General features: G+C 37.4%; 1 protein-coding gene across 1 annotated transcript in view; it reads left to right on the top strand.

The window, feature by feature from the left end:
- Positions 1-409: 409 nt before the first annotated feature.
- Positions 410-17,559, top strand: part of CYCB3;1 (cyclin b3;1) — a 36,960-nt gene continuing 19,810 nt past the window's right edge. The window contains exons 1-18 of the mRNA XM_010262386.3: positions 410-512; positions 596-650; positions 737-818; positions 893-925; positions 1,027-1,081; positions 1,219-1,267; positions 1,363-1,456; positions 2,202-2,237; positions 2,346-2,403; positions 6,649-6,697; positions 6,781-6,862; positions 6,953-6,985; positions 7,074-7,128; positions 7,339-7,439; positions 7,575-7,610; positions 7,888-7,945; positions 15,455-15,730; positions 15,827-15,949. Coding sequence (XP_010260688.1) covers positions 498-512; positions 596-650; positions 737-818; positions 893-925; positions 1,027-1,081; positions 1,219-1,267; positions 1,363-1,456; positions 2,202-2,237; positions 2,346-2,403; positions 6,649-6,697; positions 6,781-6,862; positions 6,953-6,985; positions 7,074-7,128; positions 7,339-7,439; positions 7,575-7,610; positions 7,888-7,945; positions 15,455-15,730; positions 15,827-15,949 — 1,290 coding nt within the window. The 5' untranslated portion in view covers positions 410-497. The remainder of the gene's footprint in view (positions 513-595; positions 651-736; positions 819-892; positions 926-1,026; positions 1,082-1,218; positions 1,268-1,362; positions 1,457-2,201; positions 2,238-2,345; positions 2,404-6,648; positions 6,698-6,780; positions 6,863-6,952; positions 6,986-7,073; positions 7,129-7,338; positions 7,440-7,574; positions 7,611-7,887; positions 7,946-15,454; positions 15,731-15,826; positions 15,950-17,559) is intronic.

The raw sequence follows: 17,559 nt of genomic DNA, 5'->3' as shown, positions 1-17,559 counted from the left end.
GGTTCATTGCAGAACTAAATGTGTGTAAAATTCATTGCAAGTTATCCATAATCTATTTTAGACTTATGTTGAGTGTAAGTCCATCGCAATCGTCCGATGAACCGTGTATTTATCGCGGGTGTGCAATGCATCGTAAGTTCATCGTAGGCGACCGATAAGTTGCAAGCTAATCGTAAGCGCCCAGATGGTATCAATTTGGCGTCTTCTATACTCTAGAGGATTGAATGAGCACTATGTACCTACAAAGGGCAGTTTTAACATTTTCAATAGATAAATAAAGGTCGGTTAATGACGTTCGGTGGAATTTTCCCTGGTTTGGCTTTTTAGTAGAAAGAAGAGAGGGTTTATAAGTCAAACTTTTAAATTGATAGGGTCATTATTGTAAAATCAAAGTACATATTTGAAATTCGCATACAGGCGGCCTGTTTCTACGACAACCCGTTGAGAGCTCAGAAATCAGAATCTCACAGGAACATAGAAGTCGAGCAGGAAATAACATGGTCTCCTCCAAGGTAAGTTAGAAGAAACCCTAACCTTTTCTTGCTTAATTATTTGAATAAGATCTTTGGTAAGGTTTTGTTTCTCTGTAAATTAGGACAAATTGAATGCGAACCAACGTCGAGTTGCAGATCAGCGCATCGTCAAGAATGGTAAGATTTTTTCCCGTATTTAAAAATTTCTGTATTTGAGTAGCAATGGTTTTCCGCTTATCATTTCTTCTCTGTTTTCTGGACAGTTGGTATAAAAGAATTTAAGGTCTATTCAGATACTGAGAAGATTAAAGTTCGTGTCCGTGAATCCGTTGCTGCTGATGCCCCGTAAGCGTGCTTCAATTCTCTCTTTCTATTATCTTTCTTAACATCGAGTCGCCTAATTCATTTTCTATCTTCAGTAATACTGGGAGAAAACCGATAGTGCGAACAAGGTATGTCTGATTTGTAGAAATGTACTGAAAATTGAGATTCTTTTAGAAAAATCACGTTATTTATGGACCCTTTTTTCTGGACTTTTTGTTATCATATGAAGAAAGTCTATACCAGTTATGGAAGGAGGCAAGGGGGGCGATTTGGGTGATTTAAAGGTTTGTTTGGTTTTGTTCATTTCAAATTTTTGGCGTTTGTGTTTTTCGTTTTTATATGTATATATAACTTAGAAGGTTTAGGATTTGTTTCTTTGATCTTTGTTATTTTCTTTTGTTTTTCTTCTGTTTGTTTATAGGGTAGTGCTGAAAATGAATCGAAAAGTAAACGCATGCAACACAGTTCTGGTGAGGCACAATGTTTTATGGACAGATACTGTTTCAGACAAACTTAAATATGTAGTTTGGGGGGATCCTTCTAATTTTTACTTATTTTTTTTCAGTTAAAGTAAAGGTTGGAAGAAAAATCTTGGCTGATATCAGCAATGTTAGGAATTCCTTGACAAAGAATGGAGAGATTGATGGCTCCAAACCACTGTAAGTAATATTGAATATCGTATAATTCTGATGAAGGATCACATATCTACATTTCTTTTAGTGTGTTTTTATTTTGACTCTAGGTTGAACAGCTTGACTGTAAGACAATTTGTTTAAGAGTTAAGATGTCTTACTTGGGTTTTAGTTACCATTGGTTTTGGGGTCCTCGGAATCTGCACTTTGAAACGACAAGAACAATTTGCTTACCATATATGCCACCTTGACAACGTGATCATTGTATCTATAACTTTTTGAACCACTTGGTAGCATACTTGTAAATGGAGTTATAAGGAGTATAATGTTGTTTACAGGAATAATAGAAGTAAGAAAAGTAGCTTATACTGAAAGTGGACTGGGATTACCTATACTTCCACTTTCTTATCTGGATGTGCTCATGTGCTTGTATATATGATATTTGGTAACTTTGGTAAAAGTTTGGATTGCATTTTTACACTTTCACTTTCAAGTTACAAAAGTAGTAGCATGATATAAGTTGACAGAAAATGCATTTTAAAAGGAAAAGAAATTGCCACATTTGAGTCAACATTGTTTTAACTTCAGACCATGTCTTTGGTGGTGGATGTGAAGCAAACTTGTGCCACCCCAAAGCAAAGGTCCCAAGAGGGAGTTGGTGTAGAATAATGAAACCAATTCTAGAATGGTTTTGTGGAGCATCCAAAAGCACTACCGAGTATTTCCTTTTTCTTTTTTAGATATTTCATTGATTTTAAATGATCTTTTGCAGCAAGATTCATGATGGGAAAAAGATTAAAGAATCAAGGTTTGATTTTCTCTTCTTTATTCTATTCTAGTTTCCACTGTATTTAATCTATCATGGGTATTTTGATTTCCGTGAAATATTATTTCATTTTGCTATACTTATTTCAAGGGTTTCAATTGTCCGGAAAACTGCAAGTGCAAGCTCGTTGGCAAGAAAATCAATCATGGTGTGTAAATCAATACCAATTTCAATAATTTCTCTGCTATCTATTTGCTCCCTCCTTGACTGAGCACATTAATCTATTTTTCTTTCTAGTTACTTGTAAGTTATAACAATTGAGTGAGATTTATCTTAAGGTAGCTGGAATACTGGATATGATTTTTTACTATGGTGGTTCTTGGTATAATGGTATTGCTTAACCTAGACTAGAGATTACATAACTTCTGGATAAACTTGGTCTATATTTTATGGGTAAAACATGCATTTTCTGTTACATGATGGGAATCAAATACATTTCAAACACAAGAGGAAGAACTGGTAATATTAGAATTTCAGTTTTGGTATCTTAAAAGCTTCATGAGGGGACAATGATTATCTAGAAATCTCTGTAATTTGTTTCAGGGGTATTCTTTTAGTTCTCATTCAAGTTTTACTGATGCACATGATTTTTCAGTGCAGTAGTCCAAATTAGCAGATTGTGGCTTTTACTGCCTTGCATAAGCTGTTTAAATGCCCCCAGCTTATCCGAAATATGAGCAGTGCTAGCAATTCAAAGTTCTTTTTCTTTTTTTTTTATTTTTTATTTCATATCAGGTACAAGTGTATGATACACTATACGTGGAACATTCTATGGGCAGCACATAGATGGGTGACTACCTGGACTGCCACAGTGTTCCAGGTGTATGGTAAAGGATGCACTTCTATCTGGAGCTAAAAGAACTTGTACTGGAGGTATTGCCCCCAGAAAAAGTAGGTGCTTTCCTCAAATATAGACAAGGCCTTGTTAGGTTTTTCCTTTGACCAAATACCAATATCATAGTATCAGACTTTTCAGCATATTTGAAGGAAAAATACAGAAAATGCCTAATTAAATGATGTTCGAAAAACTGCCTAAAGCAAGGTACCAATCACTTCATGTTGCTAAATTGTTGATTTCTTTTTATCATTGTTATTGTGTAAATGCAAATTCAAGGACCAACTTAAGTTTTTAACGGACCATCAACCATATAACTCTCTATGTGGTACCTAATGTGGACATTATAGATCTAAAATTTCCAATGAAAGCATACTAATTCTTTTGAGATCCATGTAGTTTTTTTGCCCATTACCTTATAAAATTTCCACTCTGCTTTAGCCTTATGCTCTTGTAATCTCAAACAATTATTGGTGATGGTTAGGTCCCTTTCTTTTCTTTATTGTTTTATTTTTCTATTGGACTTACTGTTATTTGGTTGTGGACCTTGGTTTAGTTTTTTATAGTTGTTTTTGGCGTGGTTTCAAACCGCTGTTGACCTAGACAATTGGATCGTTCGGCCTGGAACTGTCTAGGCAGTCGGTTCCGTTTTACCCCAAACCTGGTTTCTGACCAAAAACTATTGAATCAATCAATGACCCGTTGACCTAGGCGGTCGAATTGTCGACCCATTTAATAGTTTTTGGCTGTTTTTTATTTTTAATTAATTAATTAATTTTTAATTTTTTGTTAGAACTGGCTGTCCATTCGAATCGGACGGTTGAACCGTCGACCCGAAAACCGGTGGCTAGAATGGTTCCGTTTCTGGGTCATTTTTTAAAACCATGGTTTTTGGGCTAAAAGACTTAAGCATGCCCTCACTTTTCATAAATTGATTTAAGCATATCTTGAGCTTTTCATATAGACTTAAATATACCTTGGGAAATGGGCTGGGTTCAGGCTGGGCTTTGCCTCTTTATAAACAGAAAATGACCAAGCATGAGTCCAAGCTTGGCCCAGCCATCGGGCCTAGATCTTGAGCCTGATCTTGGCCCTATATAAAGCCCAAAGCCCGATCTGGGTAGATATTTTATAATATATTATTTATATATCATATAATATTCTATATATTATTATTACATAATATTATATAAAATATATATTATATTTTTTATTACATCTTCTACTACTAATATTATCAAGTTAGGCTTGGGCTTATTGGGGAAAGCTTTAGCCCAACCCAAAAAATAGTCAGGCCTAATGTTTGGAGCTTGAGCTCGAGCCCGTGTGCTTAAAAGTTTGTTCAAGCCCGTTGTGAAAACCCTATTCAGTTCTAGGTTAAAATAGAGAAGAAGAAGAGGAAGAAGAAGAAGAGAAGAAGAGAAGGAGAAGAAGGGTTCTGCCAGTAGAGGAAAAATCAGTCCTCTCTAGTCGACCCACTTGCATTTATCTCACATAAGCTTAGTTACAAGAAAGATAATATTGTCCCTCATAAGTGATGGGACACACAACTTAAACTTGAATAAAATAGACCTTTCACTCTCAAATAGATAAGCCTAAATGACCAAAATACCCCTGTTCTGTGAATTCTAACACTCCCCCTCAAGCTGGAGAGTATATGTCATATAGTCCCAGCTTGTTACAAATATAATCTACTCTGCCCCGAGACAATCCTTTTGTAAAGAGATCTGCCAATTGATTTCTTGAACTCACACGAGATGTGGTTATCCCTCCACCGATCACTTTCTCTCTTACAAAGTGACAATCAACCTCAATATGCTTGGTTCTCTCATGGAAGACCGGGTTGGAAGAGATGTGAACAACTGCTTGATTATCGCAGTATAGTCTCATGGGTTTGTCAATTTAGAACCCCATCTCTTGTAGCAAATTCTTCAACTATACTAGTTCACATGTGGTATGAGCTGCCATTGCTGCGAGTTGGTAGTTGATCTATCCAAGCTGCCATTGCTGCGAGTGTCTCCTTGGTTGCCTTTAGATTGCTCATCACATGGTGCAGCTCCACCTTTACATGATCTGTCTTGACCTTCATTCTTATCATGCATGTATTTGTCATGATGTGAGTTCTGATACTAGATAAGAAGTTTCCTTAGGGTTCTTCAAGGGTAACACCTCCAAAATAGGGATAGAAGAAGAGAGAGATAGAAGATAGAGGGGAGAGAAAGGTGAAGGTAAACTTATGAATTCATTCTTGTTCTTACATACACCATTACATCTTATTTATAGTTGAGCTATAACCACACATCAATTTTGTACAATTGTTTGCAGGTCAGTCCTAATCGTTTGTTGATGTGGACGTCTCTTTTACTTAAGTTCTACTAGAGGTTTGTTTCCATACATGTGCCTAGGACTTGATGGTCAAGCTAGGGTCCTAACATTGACCATCCTTGAGATTGTTAAGTGAGAAAGTCCAAAAAGATTCTATGACATACAAGAGACTCGTAGAGAGGAATGCAGTTTTTAAATTTCTCACTAGGCTGAATTTTGAATATGACATTGCTAGGTCCACTTCTCAACATAAAAGAAATGAGCATCCACCTTAGAACTTATCATCTGTAGGATCATTGTCACTAATGAATAAAAGGTTGCAAATCCAAGGTATATTTCAATTCAGTGCTAGCTACATTGAAGGGTTGGACAGAACATAAGGTAAAGAAGCTTGAAGAGAAACCACTTAGAATGCTATATGCAACCTAAGAAGGGTATTTTTTTTTGTCATTATAACTCCATTAATTTTCAGGTAAGTTGGGGGGGGGAGTTCACAATGTGAAAGTTGACCAACTTTCCAATGTCCTTTTTAGGTAAATGTGGGACCCATGGTAATGGCACTTCCCTGGGGTAATTTTTTTGGCCACTTCCTCAAGAAACACTTACCCTTCTCCTAGGTGGGTAAGTTACTTTCCCACCTAGGGGAACATGCTAAAATTTGATGACACAAAAATGACCATTAAACAGGTGCTAAGAACAAAAAAGTACAAGGATAGAAATGGAAACAGGGAAAACTTACCTGTGCAAAAAGAACACAAGTAAAAGTACTTACTTGGGTAAGTGTTACCTGGGAAACACTTTGCTCTGGCTAAGTGTTACCTGTAAGAGATCATGAAGTATGTATTGATTTCGTATGACCAAAATGCCCTTATCAGTTGGCATGTTGCATTTTGATCAGCTCCTTTACGTGCTTCCATACATTGGATTTCATAGAAGATAAAAGGGCCATTACCGAGTAGTGCGTCCCGCTATTTGGGGCCTTTAGAGGTTTGGCTAATAACCATGCATTTAAAAAGAACAAATAGAACTCCCTCCAACCATCTTCTTTCCTTTTTTTTTTTTTTTTTTTATCCTCAAACTGATCTATGACAAAGAAATAGAGCAAGTATAAAGGAAATCTTTCTCAAGGTGGGCAAATTCTAAAATCCTTCAATCCCAATCCTTCATTTGTTATTCTTTTTTGGTTTTGTGAACATGTATGTAAAGGGTGAAATTTCTCTTTTTCTAAACCAGGGCAAAGCGAGAAGTCAATGTCCTGAAAATCATCCCATTTTGCAGAAATGTAAGTAGTGTAGATATTTAAAGAAAACTTGTTTTCATTTTCTTCTATTTCTCATTCTCATGTTTAATGATTTTGAAGAACAGATGATGCCAAAGATTTTAAGGTTTACTCTGATCAGAGAAAGAAAAATATCCAGAACCATGAGTCTTTTAGTACTGATGACGGGTAAGTGTAACTTCTGCTTGTTCTTGTTCTTTTCTTATCTTTGAAATTCAATTTTTCTAAGAACTTTAATCATATTTCATTCTTTGATAGGGCAACTGCTAGAAGGCCTCCAATATTGACTAGGTATATAAAATTGCAATAGTTATCATTAGGTTCATTAATCTATTAGTTGATGCGTTTTGCTTATCTTTTCTTTTCTGTTGACTTGAAGGAAATCATTACCAGTTATAAAGAGGACCAACCAGATCAATTCAAATTATGTAAAGGTTATTTTGATCCCATTATCTCAGTGTGTTTAAGATACACAAAAATGTAGAACCTACACAAGTACTTGCTTCTAGATTCTTAGAAAGTCAGCATGGAGGGGTTCAGGGTTCCTTTGACCCTTTAATGCGTAGATTCCTTTGCCCATATGATCCTTTTGTTTATATTTATTTATTTATATTCTTAATGTTCATCTTCTGCCTCCTTTATAGGGAATTCATGAAACTAAGGTTGGAAAAAAAGTAGTGCCCAATGTAAGCAATAGTAGGAGCTATGTTCGGAGGAACCGAGCAAGTGATGTTATTGTATCAATGTGAGTAGGATCAATTAGAAGCAAGCACCCTCCTTACTGTAAAAAGTGGTTTGATATTTTTTTAGCAATATTTCTTTTTCCCATAGTTCTAAGCAGCTCTATCAAATGGATGACATATATTGTTGGTGTTGGCAGGAAAAGTATAAATGAGAAAACAAGTTTATTGGACAGGTATGTGCTCTTATTTTTCATTGTCTGTTATCACATCAAGTTATAATGACCCTATGGTAGATACATACAAGATTGAATTGTCTTATTATAATTCTTCTCTCATCTCTGATGGATGTGGTCCAGTGAGGCTCACTTCAGTCACTTGTGAAACAAGGAAAATTCTATGTCCCCCTATGTTTTTTTTTTTCTTTTATTTATTTTTATGTTCATTTCATTTTCTTTTAGTTTTATTGGATGTGCTTTGACATATGCTCTTGTGTCATGCCTATGTTTATAGGGTTCCTGTGGAGCAAAATACTGCTAATGTTTGTGCAATGTCAAGGAAACTTGTTAGGGTATGTGGTTCCATAGGCTTATCAGACTCATGTTATATGCCCACTTTCTTTGGTAATACATTGTTGTTAATTAATGAATATGGTTCAATCAAGTTTATATTTAGGTTAAATAATCCCATAAGAGATTAGAATATAAGAGATTGATAGTCGTACGCCTCCTAAGCACAAGGTGGCATAGGCATCTTTAAGAGGAGGGGGATGAAAGGGAAGGAGGATCTCATTTTTTTTTTCTTTTTTTAATGAAAGATGTCTTGTATTAAGAAGAATGGAGATGATGCTTAAACTAGTGTTTTAAAAGGCATGGGAGGCGTAAGCCTGGAGGCATGTGCCTCCCCAAAAAGCCTTGAGGCGTAGGCTAGAAGTGTTGACACCTCTGAGGTGTACTCATACGCTTTTTTCATGAAGCGTGCTAGAGGTGTATGCCTCATGCACACATGAGGGGAAAGAAAGTAGTCCGGGGGCACCCCCTTGGTTGGGGGGCTTCGCCCCCTGACCTTGTAGCTTGCTACGCTTGCTTGCCTCTACTTTAATAGGACCCCCCTTTCAACTAGTGCTAATATGCTATGCATCTTCGTTCTTCTTAATATAAAAGATTTTATTAAAAGCAAAGAAAAATGAGATCCTCCTTTCTCCTCCCCTTCCTCCTTCCTCCTCATCCCCCTTAGGGAGGCTTACGCCTCTTACGTTCTAAACTACGCCTCATGCCTCTAGGTAGTAGAATGCCTCACGCCATGCCTTTGTGTTTTAAAACATTGGCTTAAACACTAGCTTTTGGGCGTAAGCCCGACCTGGTTTGAAAATGATCACTCCTAGTCCCCAAACATTATAAGTTTACAGATTTGCCCCAAACATCTGATTTCTATGAACCCCTTGTTTAGCTAGACTATCGGCCCAACTGCTAGCTGATATTGAAACCAAGGTTTAAAATATCGATATGATACACCCGATATGGGGCATATTGTATCTGTATCCATGCTCACTGGCATGGGATACATTACAACTCTATGTGTATCCTAGTGGTCGTGCGTACCAACATGATACACCACTGTATATGTTTGTATCGTGATGTATAAGTGAATACAGTCTGATATGCACCAATATAGAGGCGTATTGGACACTGAGTTGACAACATATCCAAACCTTGCTTTAAGATTTAATTTTCTCAAAAATTTAATAGAAAATGAAAATTATAAAGTTAATTCATTTTATTTACCTTAATTTATTTGCTTTATTATTTGAAGAGAGAGAGTTATTATATTTTTTGAAGAATTAGTGAAAAGAAGTTTCATTAAAAGTGAGAAAGAATTACATCCTGGCATCATTGGCTGTCTAGATGACACGCCGGATACATTCTCAAAACTTCATATTGAAAAGGATTCTTTGTTACAAGGCTGTAAGTCAAGGGTATTCCAGAATTTTTCCAGCAAGTCGGCTTTGGAGACTTGTTTGAAATCTAGAAGTCTGAGGACCCATTCTGAGATCAGATTGCTCACTGCCGCTACCAAGTATTCTATACTTTTTGACCTGTTCTCAAACAATCTTCTGTATGTCTCTCTTCAAATGGACCAACATACTGCAAATGGAACACAACCCCATATAATCCTGGCTTTCATACTGCCTCTGAGCTTTGGCCACAAGGAGAAGATCTCTATTGTAGTCACTGGTTGGAAGACACTCATCCCAAATAGGAAGGAAAAGAACTTCCATATGAAGCTTGCTATGCTGCACGAGAAGAACAAATGGAGTACTGTGTCTTCCTTCTGATTGCATAAATAACACCAGCTGGCCTGATGTAATCCCCTAGATTTCAGGTGATTAGAGGTGAGGATGCTGTCCTGTGCCACCAGCCATGTGAAGGCTTCTACCCTTGGGGGGGCTGGGTTACTCCATACTCCTTTTATCTGGTCTGAGGCTCTGAGCCCCTTTCTTCTCTTACTAATGCTTTGTAGAATGACTTAACTGCGAATCTGCCTTCCTTACATTCTTTCCACCAGAGTCCATCTTCAGTAGATCTAGAAGTGCTGGTACCTTCTAATTTTTCCAGAAGCATAATACACTCTTCCACTTCATGGTCTAAGAAAGGTCTTTTGAATTTCGGATTCTAGATCAATTGCTCCCCTCTCCACTCATAGCATTGGGCCATTGAGACTTGTTCTGTTAACTTGTATAATCTTGGGCACACCTCACTTAACTTCCCTATCTCAAGCCACTCATCTTCCCAAAACCTCACTCTAGACCATTCTCCCACTTTGAACTTAACCAAATTTCTGAACTCTTGACTAGAACACATGATTCCTTTCCAAACACTCACCCATACTTCTTACTTCCATTGATTCCCACCCGAATCTTATGACACCATATTTCCCAATCACCACCCTCCTCCATAAGGATTCCCTCTCTCTCTTGCCCAAACCTCCACAGCCATTTCCCTAGAAGTGCTTTGTTTATTAATTTTACCCTTCTCAGCCCCAATCCTCCCCCGTCCCTTGGCTTGCACACTTTTTCCCATTTGACCAAGTGATATTTTTTGACTCTCCCTACGCCTTCACGTAAAAAAGTCTCTCTGAATTTTCTCAATCTTCATAGCCACTTCATTAGGGGCTCATAGCAAGGAAAGATAATAGGTTGGTAGACTAGCCAAGACACTCTTTATAAGTGTGATTCTCCCACCCAAAGATATTTAGCCTTCCATCTGTCCAATCTCTTCTCTATTCTTTCTAATAGTTGCCGCCAAATGCTAATTGCTGCTGTCTTTGATCCCACCGGAAGCCCTAAATACATAAAAGGAAGCTCCCCTACTTTGCATTCCAGCACCCCTGCAAACTGTTCCATCTCCCCCCCTCCCACTTGTATCTCCAACTCCTATCAGCATCTCAAAGTTGGCTAGAATAGCTCTAAGATTCAGGACTCGGATTACTGAAGCATCTAGGAAGATTAAGGTGTCATCAACATATTGAAGATGTGATATGCAAGGTCCCTCAGGTCCAAACTTAAATCCTTCAATCTAGCCCCTCTGAACTCCTTTCTTCATGATCAGATTTAATGCTTCCATCACTAATACAAACAACAACGGGGAGATTGGATCTCCTTGCCTTAGATCCCTTCCATCACTAATACATAAAAGAATTCAGTTAAGTGACAGTTCAGTAGGTTGGCTAGATCCCTTTCTAACCAATGACACCCAACTGACACGGAGTATTTTCTGATTAAGTTTGGAAACAAACTGACACCGGGGAGTGGGTGTCCAAACTCAATCCACTCCCCACTTAGGGCTTGTTCTTTTCCTCTTAACTCTTATCTCTTAAGAGGAATCTTTTAACTTTAAGAGAAAAATGGTTGTTCGTTTCCTCTTATCTCTTATCTCTTAAAGTGCAATCATACAACTTTTTGTTTTCTTATGATACCCCCAAAAAAGATAAACAAAAATTCTTATATATGGGGTCAAAATGGATATTTGATCACTTTTAGAATTCAGAACAACATTCTCTTCATTCAGTGTTCAGAGGAAAGAAAAGTTCACTAATACCAATATACCTCTTAATGTTATTTGATGATGCGCATTTTGGCAGCTCCCCGGCTGGCAGGTGACTCGGATGCCTGGCTAAATAATTCCTACCTGGAATGTGGCTTGGATGCCTAGCTGAATGATTCCTACCTGGAAGGTGGCTTAGACGCCTAGCTGAATGGTGTCGAGCTGGAGAGGTGGCTTTGATGCCTAGATAAATGGTGACGAGTTGGAGAGGCGGCTTTGATGCCTAATTGAATGGTGACGAGCTGGAGAGATGGCTCTGTTGCCTAGCTGAATGGTGACGAGCTGGAGAGGTGGCTCTGATGCGACCTGCAAGGAAACAATGTCAGAGTGCCCGGGTTGTTTTACCCGGGGTGGGCACTCCGATGCTTAAGTTAGCGAATCAGAGATTTTAAGATAGCTAAATGTGAGAGAGTTAGAGATATGCGAGAACTAACTTATGCATTTACCCCCTGGAGTTGGAGGTAAGGCCTTTATATAGGCATTGTTTGGCGTGAGCATCACGCAACACGTTTGGGATCTCCGGGAGGACGTGCCTAACTGCTCCAAAGTCCTCGGAGATAGTCGTGCACGTAGGCCAATCTTTGCGCCTTACTCGGTTTCTCCCAAAACATTCGGTGTGAGAGCTGACTTCCGAGAGACCCGGGAGTGATGGGATGCATGTAGAAATCGATGGCAAGCGCGTCTCGTAGATCGCCAGGTCGGCGCTAGAGGCAGGTCGCCAGGTTGACAACAGGGGTAGGTTGACAGGTCGGCGCTAGAGGCAGGTCGCTAGGTCGGCAACAGGGGCAGGTTACCAGGTTGGCGCTAGAGGTAGGTCGCCAGGTCGGCACCAGGGGCAGGTCGCCAGGTTGGCACCAGGGGCAGGTCGCCAAGTCGGCGCTAGAGGCAGGTCGCCAGGTCGGGACCAGGGGCAGGTCGCTAGGTCGGTGATAGTGCCAGGTCGCTAGCTGGGACTCCATCATTTTGGTTAAGGCAAGTTGTCGCCTAGGTGGTTTTGGGTGTCACCTAGTTCTGAGATACCATGTGTCATGATGTTAGTGGAGGGGAAAATCTGCCCTCATCATTATTATTGCACTTTCAGATGTCAGACCTCAAAGCAAACGAATAAGCCCTTACTTCTTACAAACAAACTAACATTGAGTATTTTCCGATTTCCTCCCCAACCTTTTTTGAATACTTCTATATTCCATATTATTACTTCTCCTGAAAGACCCGATGCTTTTAGATACACCCATTTATGTAAAAATACTAAAATTGAGAATTATAATTATAAAAACTGAACTAAATAATTTAATATTTAATTTCCCCAAAAATTTAATAAAAACTAAAATTATAAAAATAATTTATTTTATATACCTTAAATGATTTATATGTTTTATTTTACAATTATATGCTAAAAATGAAAAAACACTTATTATTTGAAAAAAATAGAGATATTATTTACATAAAAATGCTAAATAAATAAAATTTCCCAAAAATTTAATAAAAATTGAAAATTATAATTACAAAAACTAAAATAGAGTGATGATTAATGTATGATATGTACATCTTCTAGAGTCCTGGTGTTGTTGATTGTAATGTTTCTCTTCATATAACCTTTTAAAGTGTGCATTTAACATGTATTTATACCTTATTCATAGTTAATTCAGCTTTAGATTTAATGTTATTAACATATTTATGTGGTTTGTATGTGTTTCCCTAGCGTATCCATGCATTTCCATATCTTTCGTCCGTATCCGTGTGTTTCTAAAGCATATACATATCCGTATATGAGCTTTCCGATACAATACCCGATATTGATACTTTGGTCCTTGATTGAAACCCACTGAATTTTCACATGCATATTTCTTGTCAGCCACCTGTTTTTCTTCAACTCATTTCCAAACTTCCAAAAAGAAAAGCTAATGCCTAGTTAAGATGATTAGGTCTAGTGAGACAAGACTTAAGCCTAGAAAGTCTTTAGCAAGTTAATCAGAACAAGTTTAAATAATAGTTATATTACAAAATTCTAGCAAAGTTGTCAGCAAATAGTCAAGTTCACTATTAACACTAATAGCAACATTAAATACAATAATTTTATGGGGTTCTTTTTGGCATATTCTAGTTTGGATGAGAGGGACACCTCAAATCTTCTATTTTTTTGATTGGTAGGAGACCTTTGATCACTAGTCCAAAGTACATGCTTTAGAAGGAAAGAGTAGAAGGGTCATTACCAAAAGCTGTTTTTGATTATGACTAAGCAAGAGTACCTATACGTTTGTAGGGCTCTCAATGGTTGGGTCTACCTGACAGAACTGATCCTATCCGACTTGTTTTCTTTAAAAATTAATAAATTATTAAAAGAAAAATAAAACATACTAATTTAAATAAAGTAAAAACAAAAAATACAATTATTTTCATCATATATATACATGTTTTTTATAAAAAATAAATAATATAACAAATTTATAAAAATAAAATATAAAAAATTAATTTATAAATAAATAACATGTATATGTATTATATATTTATATATAAATATATAATATATATCGTATTGGACAGGGGTGATCCAAATCCGATCTGATTTCTGATTGGATCCTATTACTCGATTCGATCTGAAGATCCGAACAGGGATGATCCGAATTTGACCAAGTAAGATTAGATCTCGGATCGGATCATGATCTGATTGATTTGCACCCCTAGACCCAACCCATTGAAAGCCCTATGTATATAAACTTTTAGCATATTTGTATTGTGTTGATGATTGGTAGAGATCTAAGACACTAAATCATAGAATCAAATGCAATCATGAAGCAAGAACAAACTGTTGGAGCTCCAAATTGGAGAAACTCCAAGTGTTGGTGCATCCTTGGAGTGGTTTGTATATGTATTTATGCATATATGTAAATTTATATATAATAGCATTACAGGTGCTAAGGGTAACTGCTTATGGTCATCTGGAAGTATTTGGTGCTTTTTACATGTCTAGAGAAGAGGGTATTGTGGTTTACTTAAGAGGTCAGTCAGGGATGACTTTTGCAGTATGGCGCAATAAAAGGTAGACTATTGGGCACAAACAAAGATACTTGTGGGTCCATATTTGGTTCCTCCACGTGGCCTTACTCATAAGCTGAAATTTTCTATTCTTAACTTGATCTGTGCATGACAATTGACAAAAAATGTGAAATCTGAAGTTTGATGATAATTTCCATGGAATTCTTAAACAACGATTCTGAAATACCTGCTATTCTATAGTACCTTTCTGTCAGAGATTTGTTTCAGTTCAGTAAAAGTTTGCATGCTGATAAAAAAAATAGTTCTACATGCAGATAAGCATTCTTGTTTTCTAGCTTTATTTATTTCCCTTAGAAGAAAAACAGTACCAAATAAAGAAATAAGAAATCTGATTAAAAGAAGAAGAAAGAGAAAGGAGACAGCAAGAAGAGAACGATTGAGAAGAAATGGTGAAAGAGAAGAGTTGTTCGTACATTTTTTCCTTTCCCTAATCCTTTTCATTAAAAATTAATCACTAATAATCAGAAATTACAAATAAGCCCTTAGTGGGGCGGTAGCTAATTAAGCAAGAGAAGCTAATGTTAACAGGCCCATAAGAAAAATGCCCATTAACAAAACAGAACATAAACATAAAATTGAAAACACAACTGTGGGCTATGGACCATTTGGCCCATCTTCTCTACACGTTTTTTTTTTTTTTTTTTTTTTTTTTTCTGAAGTATAGATATTCTTCTTTCTATTACTTTTGAACTTCATGATATTTTTCCTTATTCTGAACTTCACTATCCTTGTTTAAAATGTTGACATTAATGATGTTTACAAATCAGTTACTGATAAAGAAATGTTTTTGACAAATTTAGTTATTACATGATGATGATCTCATTTTTAGTTCTGGATGTTGTTTGGACACGGAAAGTAATATCAATCTACATAATGGGACTGTCTTCTTGCTAATTTAGCAATTTGTCATAACTATGCAGCCAACTGGGAATACTCTTACAGTTTTCAAGGCCCAAATGACTTCAACATCAAAGTGCACATTGAGTTTGAAGAAACCTACATCCGACTCTGCAAATTTGTCAAGGAATAAGGAAGAAATAACAAAAATTGCTGCTCCCAAGAAAGCCCAATTAGTGGTTTCTCATAAATCTACCCCAGGAAATCTTCCATCAAGCAGAAGTAGCTTATCAAATATGACCACAACATGCATCATTTCAAGGTCCAGATCAAGTCGTCGGAAATCTTTCACATCTATGGTAATAGAAAATTTCAAGGTTGAGAAAAACTGAAGTTTATCAATTCTTTTTAGTTTGTCTATGGGCTTGTAATCATATTTAGCACTATTCTTGCAGGTGCTTGGAAAATGTGTTGAGGTCAATAAGCATCTAGAGCTACCGAATATTGACGATAACACTAATCCCCTTGAAGTAGCTGAATATGTGGATGACATTTATCACTATTATTGGGTTATGGAGGTTAAGTCTATGCGATGGTTCTTTCTGTGTGTGTGTGTACACTTATTTATGCATACATAAACACTATTTGTGAGCTTTAGATATTAATCCTGAGTATAAGTTTGTTCAATATCACCTAATCTAAGAAAAACTATTGGTAAATCCATATAGATTGTTGACAGATGTATTGTATGTACTGTACACAGGTTTAGTGCTCGCAATGGTATTTTTGTAATTTTGTAGACCTCTTGTGTTGTACGGCCAATATAGTATAAATACAAATGCTTCACTCGCATGAAGTCTACAACCTCTTCTTTTCTTCTTTTTCCTTCATTTTTCTTCTTCTGCTCAACATGGTATCAGAGCGGAACCGACCAGGCCTGGAAAACAACCAACTGAGGTCTCTCTCCACTGCTGCGTAGAAGCTATAGTTCTGATGCTCGAAGACAAGGAAGAGGAAGCATTCTCTAGTGCTGCGGTTAGTCTCCATTGCCGAGTAGGGTTCTGCTACAAGAAAGCTGACTGTTCAACTTCCTAGCACAGAAAAGGGTTCTGCTACAAGTTTTTTCTTCTTTATCCTCCAGCCCAGGTGCTGGTGACTGGAGTTGCTCAGCTAAGAAGACTGTAGAAAACCATCTTAGATGTACGAAGAAGGATTCTGGCCTGCAGAGAAGGTTGAGTCCATGAGTGTACTGCCAATTCACAGTTCGGGTGACCTAGGTACTGAACTGAAGTTTCTCTGTTTATGGTTCTCTTCTTGCACTATTTCGATGGACTGTTAATGTCCCAAAATCTGAGTAGGGACTGTTCGGCTGTTTTTTTTCCCTCCTCCGATTGTGCGTTGCTCTATTCAGCTCTCTAAGGGATTGTTGATGAACCCTAAACCCTAAGTGACTGTTCAGCTGCCCTGGAAAGTGGATATCAGCCGATTAGGTGTGGTGAACCACCACTTGTATTGCTGTTCCTACTGAGAGAGCTTTATGAAAGTTGTAAAACTGTAGGTCATTCAGACCTGGTTACACTGCAAGTGCAGTGTTAGTATATTGTTCTGTGGACTCCTACAAAGTGTAGGTCATACAAACTAGTACTGCAGCTGCAGTGTTTGTGCTTGGTTCTCTGTGAAACCGAAAATCAGCAAGTGCCTAGTTGTGGACTGTAGCAGCTCTGTAAGGTAGTGTGCCTTTGGTTTTGTGTACTTCTAAACCTAGAATCATGAATAGTGAAGATTCAGCTACATCCGGAATCTCCACAATGCTGAATGGAATTAGTGGGAGTAGTGACCTATCCTTCCCTATGGCTGTTGTTCCTCTTGATGGGTTAAATTACCTAGAGTGGTAAAGAGGGATCAAGTTATACATAACTGCAAGGGGAAAAATAGGCTACATAAATGGAAGAATCAAAGAACCACCTTCTGGAAATGCAGAACATGATAGATGGGATCAGGAGAATAGTATGGTTATGTCATGGCTTTTGATCTCCATGCAACCGCAAATAAGGAAGAACTTCATGTGGGCTGAAACTGCAAATGAGATCTAGGAACAGGCAAAATCCACATATTTTGAACTTCGACACTATGCCAAGATTTATCAACTGCAAGTAGCCTCATCTACTTGTCAACAGTGGGAGAGAAG

Source organism: Nelumbo nucifera, chromosome 7, assembly GCF_055504915.1.
Source record: "Nelumbo nucifera cultivar China Antique chromosome 7, China Antique-T2T, whole genome shotgun sequence".
Classification (NCBI taxonomy): domain Eukaryota; kingdom Viridiplantae; phylum Streptophyta; class Magnoliopsida; order Proteales; family Nelumbonaceae; genus Nelumbo; species Nelumbo nucifera.
Note: the sequence above shows the minus strand (reverse complement) of the source record. Positions and strands in the feature narration are given on the sequence as shown.